The 17012-nt window shown below is 42.0% G+C and overlaps 2 protein-coding genes across 3 annotated transcripts in view; both read right to left on the reverse strand.

Annotated features, from left to right (window-relative positions):
* The window catches only part of LOC126404337 (endophilin-A1-like), a 100464-nt gene that overhangs the window by 44679 nt on the left and 38773 nt on the right, over positions 1 to 17012 (reverse strand). Inside the window, exon 3 of the mRNA XM_050067514.1 lies at positions 1910 to 2173. Within this exon, the coding sequence (XP_049923471.1) occupies positions 1910 to 1954 (45 nt within the window). The 5' untranslated portion in view covers positions 1955 to 2173. The remainder of the gene's footprint in view (positions 1 to 1909; positions 2174 to 17012) is intronic.
* On the reverse strand, positions 6748 to 12126 carry LOC126404360 (sialoadhesin-like). Of its 2 annotated transcripts, none has more exons than XM_050067541.1 (6): positions 12025 to 12126; positions 10883 to 10924; positions 8782 to 9039; positions 8264 to 8512; positions 7077 to 7223; positions 6748 to 7000 (listed from the first exon to the last, which is right to left on the reverse strand). In XM_050067541.1, the coding sequence occupies exons 1-6, from the start codon at positions 12053 to 12055 to the stop codon at positions 6945 to 6947; spliced, it is 783 nt and encodes a 260-aa protein (XP_049923498.1). In that variant the 5' UTR covers positions 12056 to 12126; the 3' UTR covers positions 6748 to 6944. The 2 variants fall into 2 exon arrangements, with proteins under 2 accessions (XP_049923498.1, XP_049923497.1); XM_050067540.1 differs by having other exon boundaries at positions 7077 to 7229.

Consider the following 17012-nt stretch of genomic DNA (forward strand, 5'->3'; position numbering starts at 1 on the left):
GACACATTAAACCTTTGATGTTTTGTGGCTGAGTTAACATGCGGCAACCTTGGATGTGGAACAATCTCCAAAAAAAATCAAAAATTACAAACACCTATATGGAAAGATGAATTTAAAGGCATCATGAAGAACGTGGTGATAGAGACTAGGGATGTGCAGGATTAGACGTCCGCCCCCTCGCTAGTCGGCACCAAAAATATTAGTCGGTTAATTCATGTACAAGGCAGGTTAACTGTCATGCAGCCGCCCGCCACTAGTGGGTGCCACAGAGCCGTCAGACAGCAGTCTCACTCCCCACGGTAATGCTCGAGTAGACTGGAGTTTTAAAACAGCACGTGGGTAATAACAGAGATGATGGCTTGAGTGAGTTGTTCCCACTGCCCACCCTCAGGTCTCCACCATAGACTGTATAAATAATGGACGTAGCTACTGTGACGTCACCCATTGGTTTGCAGACTCCCGATTTGAAGCCTCGAGTTCGGCATTTGGCCGTCTCTATCTTGGTTTTTTGGAGACTAAAGAGACCATATTTGAGCGAGAGGCTGGAGCTGATGTCGCGGCCTGTCACTTAAAGCCCCCCCCCCCCCTTTTTAATTAGGTCTAACTCTAAGCCTTCATAAAATATAAATGGGTGAGTTATATCAAAATTCAGCCCCAGTACAGTTGTCATGACGGATAAATTAACTGTAGAGACCAAAACTGTTTTTTGTACGAGGCTGTAAACATGTTTATTTCTGCTTTAAACATTTCCCATTCAAACTGGCCTCTGGAGCCAGCCCCTAGTGGCCATTTGAGGAACTGCAGTTTTTGGTACTTCTGTGTTGGCCTCACTTGTCAGCCCTGATATCGTCTCCCTTCGATCGCAGGCCCCGGAATAAAACCAAATCGAAAACGTATCAAGACAGTGACAGACTTTGTGATATCAGCAGAAACTGTATTGCTGTCCAAAAAAATCAAAACAATATGGTATCGTGATGAAACCTGTGATATAGGCTCTACAGAGGTGTATAAGAGGAGACGGAAAAGATGGAGGGATGGAGGAATATTTACAGAGTAACAAATGATGGAGGGATGACTTCAAGATAGACAAAGAGGGATGTAAAGACGATGTAGGGATGTTCGGAGGGCATCATACGGGAGGATGACGGACTGATGGAGGGATCAAACCGTGTTTAGAAGGACCACAGAAAGATGGAGAGGTGGAGGGTGGAGGGACGACTACAGAGGGACAGGACGTGGAGGGACTGCTTATAAGAATGATGCATGGATGGAAAAAGAAGGAGGGATGTTCAGAGGCGTCACACCACAGGATGAAAGGATGACGGAGGGGTGTAAAGATGGACAGAAGGATGTAAAGGAGGATGGAGGGAATTCCCTGTTGCGTGTGGCAACAGCCAATCAGCTCTGCAGACACACACACACACACACACACACACACACACTTTCAACTCATAGTCTGTTACGTAACATAACATCCTGACGTGTGTGTGTGTGTGTGTGTGTGTGTGTGTGAGAGAGAGAGAGAGAGAGAGAGAGAGAGAGAGGGGGGGGGGGGGGGGGGGTATACCCTGCTTTTGAATGTACACCCACGAAAACACCGCGAGAAGAAAAAAAAAACACGCTGGGAGAAAAACATAATTTTTAAAACATAAATATTTATCTATAATTACAATATACATGTTCTCCATATTTGACAACAATGGATAAAAAGCGGAATTAAACGCGATTTTTTTGGATATGATCCTGATTCTACTGGTGCTTTATTGTCGCTAATGGACCACAGGAAACGCGTTTTATAGCGGCATCACTCCACCGCAGAATCAAACGCATAAATAAACAGCTGTGGTGATATAAGCTGTAAATAAATAAACAAACACACACGGAGATGAACACACAGGTTTGTTCTTACCTGGGTGGCTTTATGGAACTGCTTTTTCAACCCCGCGACAGACATCACTTCGGTTGAGGGGGGAAAAACACACAAATTAAAGCTGAATTAGATTTTAAAATATATTTGCAGGCTGGCGGGAGGAGATACGAGCAGGAAATGGCGGTAAATCCTCCGGTTAACGGTCAGCAGACGTCGGTATTGTCCGTTTATTTTGGTGAAATCGGTGGCGGAGACGGATGCCGATGATAAACCAGACCAAACCCAGCTGGACCTATTTTCAGTCTGAGAGAGAGACACAGAGAGAGACAGAGAGGGAGAGACAGAGATCGTTTAATGATAAGATGGATCACACGGGTCGTAAACTACACACATTTTAGTTTGGGCTGAATGTTATTAAAACTGAGATCATTTTGTTTTTTTTGTTTGTTTGCTTTGCACATCTCTGCTACAAATAAACAGCTGTTGTTTTTTTCTGGAACTTTTCAAGAACATTTGGTTATTATCCGCAAATGAGATATGACATTTAAAAATGGCCAGAAAAGTGTTTTATGCAGAACATTATGATGTCACACTGAAACTGACCTTTGACCTTTTAAATATGAAATGTCATCACTTCCAATCCGGTCACACTCCAGTCAAAATGTGACGCTTGGGCAGTGACTTGCGGCGTCACACACTGATGAAAAAGCCATCCTTTAACGTCAGCACGATACACGTCATACTTTAATGGCGCTCGGCAGCATCAGGGGGAAACACAGCAGGTGAAGACTGAAAGTTAAGGTGACGAAAGCCCCAATAGGGGGAGCAGTGGTGGATGGGTCCAACAAACACCAACCTTTACAGGAGAGCAGTGTTTGCATCCCATAAGATTCTAAAGCCAAACTCTGTTCTTTTTTCCTAAACCTAACCACGTGTTTTTGTTGTCAAAGGCAAAAAAAAGTAAATTCTCAATGTTGTACCAACGTAGTGCTTTTATTTTGAAAGAGACTGTATGTAAACGTTAAATTTCCTGTGAAAACAGAGGTGTATTTTGAAAGAAGACAATGCATGCGACAGGCAGAACTTGACACGGTGCCCCAGAGCATCAACAACCAACACACCCAGGGTACCTTGTAAGTCGTATGTTGATGTGGAAAGTCCACGACCAAACGTTGATATGTGAAGAGGTCGGAGAGAGAATGTATTGTCACTTCATTATTTTAAGTCTTGTCATACTTAGCAAGAGTTAGTTCTTAATTAGTTAGCAATTAATTCTAGAGTTAGTGAGCTCACACTGACCTTTGACCTTCAACTACAAAATTCCAATCAGTTTATTCTTCAGTCTAAGTGGACGTTTGTGCCAAATCTGACGAAATGCCCTTACGGTGTTCTTGAGATATCGTGCTCACAAGGTCCAGTGTGTCAGATTTAGTGGGATTTGGTGGCATCTAGTGGTCAAGACTGCAGATTGCAACCAGCCCAAACTTCTCCCGGTTAGACTACCATTTTTTCAATTTCAGTTTCTTTTTGCTTTACTTTTTTGGAAACCTTAATTCCCTTTCATTGGTGCTCCAGCAGTCATTCACTTGGTTTAGCTGCCTTTAGAGGTGAATCCTAGTGCAGAGGCAGACTAAACCATTTTGCATCTTGAAGGGGTGAGAGGGGCCTCAGAGAGCTTCCACTATATACTTTTTTTTGTTCAGTTCAGTTTTTCAACCAATTTATGTGGTCATATTTTAATTAATCAGAAACAAAGGGGTTATCTTGGTAACCAGTCCCACTTCCACCCCACTATAATGCTCCTGGTCATGACAATTTAACAATATTAAATGTGAATTTTAGTGGATCTACTGCTCCTTGTTTTCTTCATATTCAGGCTGTGACATTAATGTTGGAATGGTATAACATGACTAGAACAGACCTAAAGAAAGACCGTACAACATATATATATATATATATATATATAAACATAAAAAAATATAAAAACAAACTGAAGATAAATGTTGTCTAATAATGTCAAGTCATAAAGTTTGTAGAAGATTATTGTAGTTCCCGGAGATACAGGCAGAGTGACAGCTCTTAAATGTTTTTGGTTCAAAAAACATTTAAAATATTCTTTCTGTTTCACCATTACAAGCGAACTGTGCGGTCATTTCCCTTTCTCCCTCTCTTTCAGTTGTGTTACTATGGTAACAATATGTTAATCTCTACATTAAGCGTGTGTTTGAACAGACCACAATACTAAAGGAGCAGCGCCTGTGTCTCCATCTGTCAGACACAAACGATCTTCGGCAGGGAGGGCGCGTCACGTTCTGTGTGACGCTACCGCGTTGCCGTCCGCCACCCTCGAGCGTCCCCGCGTCGCACGGGGCATTCCGCCGTGCTCTCGTGCCGCTCTCAGAGAATAGCAGCGTGTTCACGTGACGGCACGAGACGGATCATCATGTGAATATGTGATGAGGGAGAAGAGAGTGGAGAGGCGTTCAGGGGTTTCAGCACCGCGGACAGCTCCGCGGGGGTGCATTCAATTGCAGCTGGGAAATAAGGGATTTCATACAAATAGGAGAATTCCATCAGAAACTCAGAGAAATGACAAAATAATACAAATTATATCATTTAATTGGAATAAAAATTGCTTTATTTTTTTCCCATAATGCAACATGTGTCCACAGCCATGCCAGCTGCTCTGTGAGACTGTATTTAGACACAGCGCTAGGCCTGCTTTGAGCTAGCGTCAGCGTGCTAACATGTTCACATTGTTTACAGAGGAGTAGCTTTCAGGGGGATGCAGGAGACACATCCTCCTCAATATTCACAGCATGAGCATTTGTCCCACTTTTATTTTGACAAAATTAAAGACACTTCCTCTTTAAATAAATGCAGAAATGACACAAATTGGTGCACAAAAATTCACCATAATGCAGCAAATTGAGTGTTTGATGCTCAAACTGTCCACAGGGAGGACCACCAACAACCTGTTTTACATGCGTCTCCTCCAGTGTTGAAACAAAACCTGCACCCTGCAGTGTTTAATTCATCCTGAGGGGGACATGAATGATGAACATTTCATGGTTTGTAAGCGTCCACGATCTCTTTAAGAATGAGAGATTAAAAACACTGAAATCACTTAAGGATTTCATCAGAAAGGCAACACACTGGGATTTCCAAATGACTCTCACTGCTAGAGATGTCATTTATTTATTTATTACTGGGACCACTTGTATCTAAATCTGATTCGGAGGTAATGAGTATGAACTTCAGGGTTCTCAAACATTTTTATTAAAAAAAATTCAAAACCTTTCCCACAACATTTTACCTCATTTCCACGACCATATTCAGTAGTTTAAAACAAGTAGGCCTCGTCAGTCAAGAAGAAAAAAGATGTACAAGTATTTAACAAAATAAAACGAGATAAGAATAATCATGTTAATCTGACATTGTTGTGCTTTTATCAGAAATGTAGGACTCCCTCTCTCTGTAGAAGTCCACCAGTCTCCAGCAGATGGTGAGCAGGGGTGCCAACTGACTGTGTTTCTGTCGCCACCTGCTGGCCAACTGAAGCTATGACAGCAATAAATGAAGGTAGAATGATAGTAACCAGGGTGACTGCAGGTTATCAGACACTTAAATGAAATGCTTTGAAAATAATCCACAGACCTCGCTGTGAGCAGTTTCATGTAGGAACTATTTTCTTTCAATTGAACTACACCTACCAACCATATCACTGTTCAGAAGGAAGCGTGCATCTACTCATGGACAAGAGGTTCATGACAGCACGAGATGGAAACATATATGACGTCCTCCTTTGCTGAGCTGTAAGATTGGCTAGTAGTGGCGCTAGGTGAGCTTGTGGATGCATGATTGCTTGGTGGGTGTAGTGCGGTAGAAAGAAAATAGTTCCTACATGAAACTGCTCACAACAAGGTCTGTGGATTATCCTGAGTAACCCGATCCTGATTTCTGGAAAAAGATATTGTTGAGTTTTTCAAATGTATTTTTTTGGCACTTTGAGCACCACAAGCAGAGTGCCATCTGGTTCCATTATACTGGAGAGAAGGCAGTCATCTCGAGGGCCGATATCTCCAGCACCAAAACTATCTAGACCGAAAAATTGCACTACAGGTAAGAGGAAACGTGTACTTGATTTGGGGTGGACTCTTAAGTTTGAGGAAAGCAGAGCGCTAAAAAAATACATCCAAATGAAAGATGGCAAAAATAAATTTAATAAAACAAATGCAAACCTCTGAAAATTCCTGTGCAGCATTATCCAAGTGTCTTGTGTACAGGAACTTTTGGAAAATTTTTCAGATTCAACCCAACTGACAGAATAAATGCTGGCATTGTACGTTTCTGCAAACCACAGGATACATTACATGTGTACATTATGATGCACAGCAACACAAAAAACACTTGGTTATGGTGTGAAAAAGATCATGTTTTGGATTAAACAACTTTACATGGCACTACTCCCACTGCAAAAGAGCAGTAGGTCACTGAACAACACCCACATTTGGTGCCTGTAAAGCCGCTGGAAAAGCAGTAATGGATCATTTGTGTCTCTGCTGTGCTGCTGTGTATACATGTAAATGAAACCTTGATGAAAATGCATTGTTAAAGAAAGGATAAGAAAAAAAAAATCTGCATATTCCTAGACTGCACAGCAGGGCTAGACTAACAGTAGCATGCTCTACTTTCCCATATGTCATGATCTCTCTCTGACAGACAATGTGAGTGTGACAATGTGAACAAAAAACTGTTCACATGTAAAAAAAAAACAGCAGTCTGCAAAGTCTCAAACCACCAAAACCACACGAGCAAGAAGCAGCTTCTCTTCCTCTGCAGGTGCTGTTATAGTTCTGTTTGATCCCCTGTGAGTGCACAGAGACATTCTCCCTTTTAAACCACATTATTGGCTTGAAGTTAGAGTCTCTAATGCTTTGGTTTGCTTTGGTTTGCTTTGGTTTGGTAAATATATATTCTTCCGTGAGCCAGGAACAAAAAAAAGTACACAAATAAAATGTAATACAGGCTTACATAGAGATTAAAATATTCAATATGTGTGCGGTCTGGTCCTTTATTCCACCTCCATGATGACATCATGTTGTCTGTCCTCTGCAACAAGCTGAGCAGCTGCAACGTGGAGAAGAAACATGATGAAGAAAGAAGAGATGCACAAATGCAGCAGTCAGTCGTTTTTGGTTCTCACCTCTTCTGTCTCTGTATATGAGTCCCAGTATGATGGTGGACAGTAGGTACGGAGTCCCTACGATGACATGACATACCAGTCTGGAGACGGACATCACTGGAGCATTGGGAGCATCAGGAGCATCAGGAGCATCAGGAGCTGCAGGGTCTGACACTGCATTTTTAATTCATTGCACAAGTTAAATGCAACAAAATGACAAATATGCACGCGTTCTCTCAGAGTTTAAAGGACTATTTCACCCCCCCAAATGATCATCTGTGGATCAATTACTCAGAAATGTGTTTTTTGCAGAGCATTATGATGTCTCAGTGAGGTTGACCTTTGACCTTTTGGATATAATATGTCATCACTTCATCATTCTATCCTGTTAGACATTAGTGTGAAGTTTTGTCATAATTAGTGTATGAATTCTTGAATTATAGGGCCAAAAACGAATTTTTTGACCCTGACCTTTGACCTTCAACCACAAAATTCTAATTAGTTTATTCTCCAGTGCAAGTGGACGTTCGTGTCAAATTTAAGAAATTCTCCCAGGGTGTTCTTGAGATATCACAAGAATGAGACAGAAGCAAGATCACACTGACCTTGATCTGTGACCAGGGAAATCCAGTTCATACTCGAGTACAAGTGAAGGTTTGTGCCAATTTTGAAGAAATTCCCTCTCAGTGTGCCTGAGATATCATACTCACAAGAATTAGACAGACAAGGTCACAAAGACCTTGACCTTTGACCACTAACATCTAATCAGTTCATCACTGAGTCCAAGCGGACATCTGTGACAAATTTGGGGAAATTCCCTTAAGGTGTTCTTGTGATATCTCGTTCAAGAGAATACAGCGGATGCACAGTCACTCTGACCTTGACCTTTGACCATGGAAATCCAGTTCAGTATTGAGTCCAAGTGGGTGTTTGTGCCAAATTTTAAGAAATTCCCTCAAAGGCCTTCTTGAGATATCGTGCTCACGAGAATGAGACAGACAAGGTCACAGACACCTTTACCTTTGACTGCCAAAAACTAATCGGTTCATCGTTGAGTCCAAGTGGACGTTTGTGCCAAATTTGAAGAAATTCCCTGAAGGCGTTCTTGAAATATTGTGCTCACAAGAATGCGACAGACATTAAAAATAAATCTATGAGCCTCAGTAGGAACAAAACTGTTTGTAAGCAGATCAGAATTACGTCCTCACCTCTGACAGTCAGCCAGCTGTCTGCTGATCCTCCAGCTCCAGAGACGTTACATCTGTAGAGTCCTTCATCAGATGGAGAAACACTGTGGATGGTCATGTTTCCTGTGGAGCTGCTCCCGATGAAGACGCCATCTTTGTAGAAATCAGCTGTGAGGTTGGCGGAGGAAGTCTTCCTGTTTGTACAGCTCAGAGTCACAGTGTCTCTCTCCATCACAGGAAGAGCAGGACTGTCAAGGATTACCGGACCAGCTGAGTGACAGAAACAAGCCAGTGTGAACAAACAAGACTGAAGTCCTTCACACACTCAGGCAGTTTTTTTATGCTATTATTATGCACGTCAGTATATTTTTTACAACTGTCATTTTTGTCATGACCACTCACACACACAACACGTCTACTACACTGTGAAAAAGGTAAATTATTTCCTTTTGAACCGAGTCAAACAGATTCAGATGTTCAGGGATGTCTGTGCATATTCGGGCAAGTTTTTTCAACCAGATTTTACCATCAGTCCATACCTGTTACTGTGATGTGTACAGTCTGGCTTTGGTCCCCTGATTCGGACTCACACCAGTAGAGTCCAGTGTCTGACACGTACAGTGTGGTGATGGTGCAGGTGGAGCCGTTCAGAGTTCCCCAGCCGTACGGGCAGGACTCAGTTCCTCTGGTGGTTGTGTTCCTCCTCAGCCGACTGCCTCCAGCTGAGACATCACAGCTCAGAGAGACACGCTCATACTGAAAGAACTGGGACCTGCTGGGAGTCATTTGTATGAAGACTGAAGGGAAAAAAATTGAAACTAGAATTACCGCAGTTACAGTTTACATCCATGTCAGTGAAAACATGGAAGCTTCACACACAGAAGATCTATACAATCAGCACAGTTTCAAGATCAGTGTCACCAACTCAGTCTCTGACCAAATGTCTCCCCTTCTGTTCCTGAGATATGACGTTTAATAATGACCAGAGAAGTGTTTTATGCAGAACATGATGATGTCACAGTGAAGGTGACCTTTGACCTTTTGGATATAAAATCTCATCATTTCGTCATTTTATCCTGTTAGACATTAGTGTGAAGTTTTGCCATAATTAGCATATGAATTCTTGAGTTATGCCCAAAAAATATATTTTCTAAAATTCTGGTCAGTATATTCTTGAGTCCAAGTGGACGTTTGCGCCAAATTTGGAGAAATTCCCTCAACAGGTTCTTGGGATACCTCGTTCACAAGAATGCGATGGACATGGTCCATGGTCTTTGAACACCAAAATCTAATTAGTCCACTCTCAACGTGGATGTTTGTGCCAAATTTAAAGCAATTCCCTCAAGGCGCTCTGAAGATGTCACCTTCAGGAGAATGAGACAGAAGAAAGGTTACAGTGACCTCGACCTTTGGCCACCAAATTCTGATTAGTTCATCATTCAAGTCCAAGAAGACGTTTGTGCCAAATTTAAAGAAATTGCCTCAAGGTGTTCTTTAGTTATCTCACTCACGAGAAAGGGACGGACAGATGGACCAGAAAACATAATGTCTCCAGATATGTTTGTTATTAATTTTTTTTAATTTGTTTTTTTGTTTTCTGATTTTTTGGATCACTGTACATTAATTTTGTTGATCTGTTCTGTAAAACACTTATTGCACATCTGTTCATCCTGGAAGAGGGATCCCTCCTCAGTTGCTCTTCCTGAGGTTTCTACCATTTTTTTACCCATTAATAGGGATTTGTTTGTGGAGTTGTTCATTTTCTGCTGTGAGGGTCCAAGGACAGAGGGATGTTGTATGCCGTAAAGTCTTCTGAGGCAAATTGTGATTTGTGATCTTGGGCTTTATCAATAAAATGTATTGAATTGAATGGCGGTTTCTCCAGCGCTGTTTGGTTGACTAACAAGAGATTGCTAGATTGCTAGCATAAGCATTAGAGAAAACATGGGAGAGATTCAGCCAGACATGTTTGAGCCTCACTCAGACCCAGACTCATACGAGGAGTCTGTTTTGCACCAAAATCAGCAGCTAGCAGACATATCAAAATGATAAGTGTAGTTACCATCTTGTTTGTTAGCCTGTTAGCTTGTGGGCTAACTGGCAGTGGCTGCCACCGTGGTGTTTGGGGTTGCGAAACGTATAGTAACATCTGCTGCGATGGGGTTTTTGGAAGACGGCAGAAAGTCATCCAAAAATACTCTGCCATGTTTGCTAACAAAATTTTCCCAATGCTAATGCTAACACTGCTGCCTATACTGACAAGTTTGCTCTGCGCTAGAGGTTTCCTGTTTCTTTGGCGGTGTTGTGTTGAAGTTTATTCCCCCGTAGATAAGTGTTTCCCGTATTAGACAGTGCTTGGTGTTCATATTAGTGGCGTACCTAATCTGGCTCAAACTGCAGGAGGAATGTGAAAACACCTCTCTCGTGACAAACTTTGCACAGGTATAAGTCAGTAAGTCAAAGTCGGACATTTTAGGGAACATAAACATTGCAAGAAGACATTCTTAACTGGAGGGGGACCTTAACAGCAGCAGAAATGCAGTTTTTGTCAGAATCTTTAGGAAATAAAAATCTAACAGAAAATATATGAATCAAGTTTTATACTAAGTGAAAAATAAGTGTTCAGAAAGAGTTCATTACCTTCTTTATTGGTAGCAGATGAGGTGAGTGTATGAAGCACACCTAAAAACACACAGCAGAGAGAAAAGAGAAGATTCAAATAATACTTAATATTGACAGTGGTGGTATGTAACTAAGTACATTTACATAGTACTGTACTTAAGTATAAATTCAAGGTACTTCAACTTTACTTGAGTATTTCCATGTTATGCCACTTTATACTTTTACTCCACTCCATATCAGAGGTAAATATTGTTTATCAGATTACAGTTGTTCATCCCCTTGCTGTCCAGGAAAAGCCATGTGTTGATTTTGAGTGTTTAACCCCAGAAAAAAAATACATGGATATATTACATTTGTACATTGTTTTGTATTGAATATGATGAAACTAACACGTGGGTAGGGTTGAGGCACAAAAAGCATTTGGTTATGGTTAGGAAAAGATCATTCTTTAGCTTAAAACACCCACTTTTGGAGGCACAAAAGCCGCTGGAAAAGCAGGGATGGGTTGATGAAAAATACCCTGTTTCAATGGCTCAAACACCGCTGGGAAACATTGAAATGTCACGCTAAAGACTCCCAGTTTTGGTTAAAAAACACCAAGAGTCGGTGGCTGAAACGCAGCTGGGAAACTCTGCAATGTGTTGGTAAAAAAGAGTCAGCATATATATTACGCAACTTAAAAATGTTCAAATGATACATGTGAATGTACAAATGTGACACAGTTGTGGTTTTGCTGAAACGTACACATTTTCCTCTGGAGACTGGTCTGGAATGTTTGTGATAAAGTGAAGGATGCAGTGAAAATTCTCCTCCTTCTTAAGCTGAATAAATTCTCTTAAAACCCTCTTGGATCAGTTGAAAGAATCATCGTCACAAACCTGAAAACAGGCTGTTTTTCTGACTTTTTGGAGATCTGTGGTTCTCACAGGACAGCCACACAACAAACATATGATGATCTGACAGAATATGTTCGCTGTAGATTAAACTACCCAACAAGATATAAGGAATTGAAATGAGCTCAACCTTAAACATCTACAGCAGGAAAATGACACATACACATGAATGCAGCAGGAATATTAATCCACAAACATCAGTCTGTTGAGTCCGAGACTTTCTGATACTGTCAGTCAAAGCACAAACAAAAAGACATGGTTACTCACAAAAGCCGAGATAAAACACACCGATCTTCATCCTTTCTCACTGCTGACTGACAAATGGCGGACGTCTGCGGGGTTTGCTCACCACTTCCTCTGTGGAGCTGTTAAAAAAACTAACCACCTTGACATGTGCGACACCCAACGTCTGTGCCACTGCCACTTTGCAAAAACAACAAAAACGTTTGCAACAATCTTCACGGGAAAACAGTCAAGCCGTGACCTCACTGAGCCATCAGTTTTGATCCATAATTATATTGTGTCTTGAATTTAAAACCCTACTGACTGATCCTCACGTTTTCTTTCAAAGTATTATTCACAGTGAGTTGTTTAACAGAAATTACAAAACTCTTCAGTGATGCTTTCAGTTACTTTGATTACTCCACGAGACGGAGCTTTGACACTTTGACTTGTCACAGGAGGAAAAGCGCAGGTGAAACTGATGACATTAACAATAGTCTAGTTCCATTTGATGCCGTTTGATGTATTCTACATTCCACATCTAGAGACATGCAGTATCGTCCGTGGACCAAACTACGTCTCATCTTGTGTCCTTGCAAGCGTGTGATCTAGCTGGCTAAATACCTGGAGCGCTTTGTGTTTACAACGCACAGGTTAAGTGAACTGTACTGTGGGTTTGAAGCAAACCGAGTATGGTTCGCTTCAGAAGGGTCTGAGTTCTCCTGGAGACCCTGAGTCACTGCTCTGAGTCTGTTTCGAGGGCTGAAAAGGACACCCTTTTTCTTTGAACTTACAATCACCGACTTATTTCGCCACTTGGGGGCAGTAGAAACAAGTTCAGAATCAGGTTTATCACCAAGTAGGCTTTAACATAAAAGGAACTTTCCCTTGTGTCTGGTGCAGAAACAAACAAACAAACAAACAAAGCAAAACAAGTATTGCAAGAGTCAAAAACATAGCAGACAATAGAAAAGTCCAAAATATTTAATTCGTACAACAGGCAGAGTTAAAACCAAGTCGGCAGAGAGAGAAGGTTAACTCAAAGCTAACCGAGGCTACTTTACCCTACCTACCAAAAGTGCTTTACAGATTATTCACTTCAAGTCACAGTTCATTATAGCACAGTCACAAAGTCTGACTCAAAAGGCTGTACAAATACTAACTTCTATTCAATTTCAGTTTCAATTTTTCCCATAATTTTTCACAAATCACAATCTACAACTTAACCAGTGGTAGATGATGAATCAGAGTTGGGGAAATCAGGCAGGCAGAGCTAGATGGTACGTTCCACAAAATCTGCAGACGTGTAGCCCTTTCTGACTTTTGTCTCTGCCTTTCTGTTGCTGCTATCATCTGCCTGTGTAACCTCATTGCAGCCCACAAGTTCCTCCCGTCCGATCAACCTGCTGGTCAGAGCGAGAGGCTTGAGCAAGCATCATGTGGCTGGTCTTAAACACATCGGCAGCCTCTTTGCCGCTGACAGATTTGTAAAAAAAAAAAAAAAAATCCTCTGCTGTCATCCCAATCAACCCCTCCTAATTGGTCCCTGCATATTTGCAAGACACACATGTTTTGTGAGGTCGTAGTGACCTTTGACCACCAAATTGTAAGAGCCCGGTCTCACTCAGAAGTCATTGAAATCCGGCGCTTGGGCAGTGACTTGCGGCGTCAGAAACCAATGACAAAAGGTGTCCTTTAATGTCGGCATGATACGTGGCTGTTTGCTGTTATAGTTTAACAGTGTCTGGCGGCGTCAGGAGGAAGTGCAGCAGGACAAGGACGAAAGTTAAGGCAACAAATGTCCTAATGGAGCAGGCGGGTGGGAGCTGTGGTGGATGGGTCCAACAAACACTGACTTTCACCCGAGGGAGCAGTGTAAGCGTCCCATGAGATACTGAAGCCAAACCCTGTTGTTTTTTCCTAAACCCACGAAGTGCTTTTGCTGAAAGAAAAAAAAGGCCAATTTGCAGTGTTGTACCAACGTAGCGCTTTTATTTTGAAAGAGACTGTATGTAAATGTTAAATTTCCTGTGAAAACTGAAGAATTTTCTGGAGCTTGTGTCTCAAACTATCACGTCGTATGTGGACGTGGGAAGTCCATGACCAAGCATGTCAACATGTGACAAGGTCAGAGTGAGAATGTGTTGATTCCAATCAGTTTATTCTTGAGTCCGAGTTTTTTGCCAAATTTGAGAAAACTCCCTCAAGGCCCGTTCAGGAGAATGAGACAGGTGGAAAATCACAGGGACCTTGACCTTTGACCAACAAAATCTATCAGTTCATTGTTGAGTCCAAGTGGACGTTTGTGCCAAATCTGGAGAAATTCCCCCAAGGTGTTCATGAGAAATTGCATTCACTAGAATGAGACGAACACATGTATGTGCAACCTGACTCCCACCATGGCTGTTCCTGGTGGGGAGGTATAAATATCCTCTACTGTCATCTGAATCAACCCATCTTTCAGCATCTTACGGACACACACTGCCGCTGGGAGGAAGTGAACGAAAGAGAGGAAGGGACGTAGAGCACATTGCATTTTGGTGTTTGGTGTTTTCGTGGTAATCAAGCCAGCTGAAGGGAATGAATTTCCGTTTTCCATCCTGGCCAATCGATGAGCCAAGTTTTCTTCTACCTAATGCTTTTCTTCTTCCTGGTCAGTGCTTGTTTGGGGCAATACCTCCCCCGAACGAGCAGCTGTTGTAACTGCGTGACGTTGTCCAGGAGGTTTGGTCCACTTCCTCACCCAATCGAACCGAGTCCCCTGGACTATCCTGGTGTGAATGTGCCCTAACTGAGGTGCTGTTTATACGACAACAATTTCAACTGAAAACGGTAAACTTAAGTTGCGTTTTGGCCGATCGTTTACAGGACAGCGGCGTTTTGGGTGCCTGAAAACGCAACGTTTTGAAAACGGGTTCCAGAGTGCAACTTTTTGGAAACGGCAGCATCTCTGTTGTCATGTAAACTTGCAATATGCAGCTCCTCTGAAAACAGAGACTTTTCGCACAAGCGCATTACGGTTCCAGTCACTAGGCACGCCGACCGTCACAACAACAATGCCGAGCTCTGTTTGTGCTGTTCACCCTGTTGATTTGAAGTGAAGTGTAGATCTGTTACTGTAGCAACTCCACCTCGTCGTCCATCCAGACAAAGTTATCTGTGCATGCTTTCGCCATTGTGTCTTCTTTGTTTTGGTTTGTAATCACCGCGTTGGTAGAGGAAGGCGCTTCAGTGGCCTGGCGTGCATACTACAGCGTTTCCAGTAGATTTTGCGGCTCCGTGTGAACGGGGATCGTTTCAATAACGTCGTCATATAAACGTAGAAGTTTTTTAAACGCAAAGGACAGACTTTTCCATTTTTACTGAGATCATTGTCATATAAATGGCCCCTGAGGGTGTGATGAGTCTGTCCAGGCCTGAGTGTCAGTCTCTGAAAGGCTCAGTAAAGAATGAACACTTGCACCACAAATTGTTTTGGAGTTTGATTTGGATCAGGACCAGTAGTCTGATTATATGCATATTTGCCTCGTGCACCTTTTGGCACTTTATTTTTATCTTTGTATTTTAGTGTCCTGGCAGAACCCCTTTTAGTTTTACTTTTGCTCTGGGACTCTCCCATTCCTGTCTCCCAACAGGACATCGAGTCAGAAACGTGTCCTTTCTCGTTTTTCCTTTCTGTTTACTCAGTGTGAAACTCAACACCGGCACAGGCCGGCCCACAGAAATGGCTAGGCCCAAACAATAAACACTAAAGATTAACACAATGTTTTTAACTGCTTTTAAATGGTATCATTTAACATCTGCAGAAATGTCTTGGCAGTGTGACAGCCCTGCTCAGTCATTACAGCATCAGTTTCCTGTCTCAGTTTCTCTCCTGTAAGTTCTCTATGACTGCCTGGCCCCTCCCATGTCACTGAAGCATAGGCTTCACCTACTGGAAGCCTGTTTAGGCCAGGCGAGGTCAAGATGGCTCCCTTCCTCTCCCTCCAAGAAGGCAACTTTGTTGTGTTTGGTTACGATTGTGTTCACTATAACCTTGTTTCACGCCACTGGAAGTTTAAGTTAACATCTACATTTTCCTTACATATACATATATTTTATGATACACAAAAGTTCATCCTAGTAGTTGATTCCATTTTGTACTTTGGCTGTGTGGTTCACTCAGGAGGGGACTTTTAGGGGTCCTCACTTCAGCCACATTTTATCAGGGATATTTAAAGATTTTCTACAAGATGTGAGCATCTAGGAATTTTTTCACTTTGTTTCTTGCAGAGGATGTGGCGCTTTCAGGGAGTGTGTTCAGACAGTATTTTAACTGGGTAACAATGGCTGTTCTCCCTGCTCAAATGTCGCGTCGAAGCCCTCAAACCTCAACTTCCAGAATGGTAGCATTGGTGTCAGTGTGACAACCGCACGTTTTAGTTGAGTTCATGGGTTGCAAAACAGATTCAACAGTCTGAAGGTTGAAGAGATCATGTGAAATCAGTGGAAGTTTACTCTTCACACAACAGTCTCTGTAAATGTGTTCATAGTTGTGGCTCATACAACAAACAAAAAATGTCCAGATCAAAACTTAAATCTGATCATTTGGGGTCAAATCTTAAAATCCACAAGGGGTAAGTGATGAACATTCAAAAGACTGTGAGGACTTCATTTCAGATGGCATTTAGCATGTACAACAAAACATAAAAATTTAAAACTTCCAAAATGGGTCCTTCAGTAGGCATGGTGCTGTATGCAAGGTCCCAGTTGAAACAGAAAGTACAATGCTTCCTATTTTAGCTGGATCTTTCCTCTTCTTGTTACACAAGACATGACTCGGTGACGTGCATTGTGGTCTGGCTCTGAGACAAGCACACATGAGGGAATAACCAAAAGAAATGTTTTCTATTTAACAAAGGTTGAATCAATTTTACAAATGGTAACAAAATACAGAGTCTACCAAATGAAACTGACAGGAAAAGGTACTGCCAGGCTAACTAAAGTGATACTTAAGGGCCCGTCCCAATACCCCCACTTAGCCCTACCCCTTG

The sequence above is a fragment of the Epinephelus moara genome, chromosome 17, assembly GCF_006386435.1.
Source record: "Epinephelus moara isolate mb chromosome 17, YSFRI_EMoa_1.0, whole genome shotgun sequence".
NCBI classification, from domain to species: Eukaryota; Metazoa; Chordata; class Actinopteri; order Perciformes; family Serranidae; genus Epinephelus; species Epinephelus moara.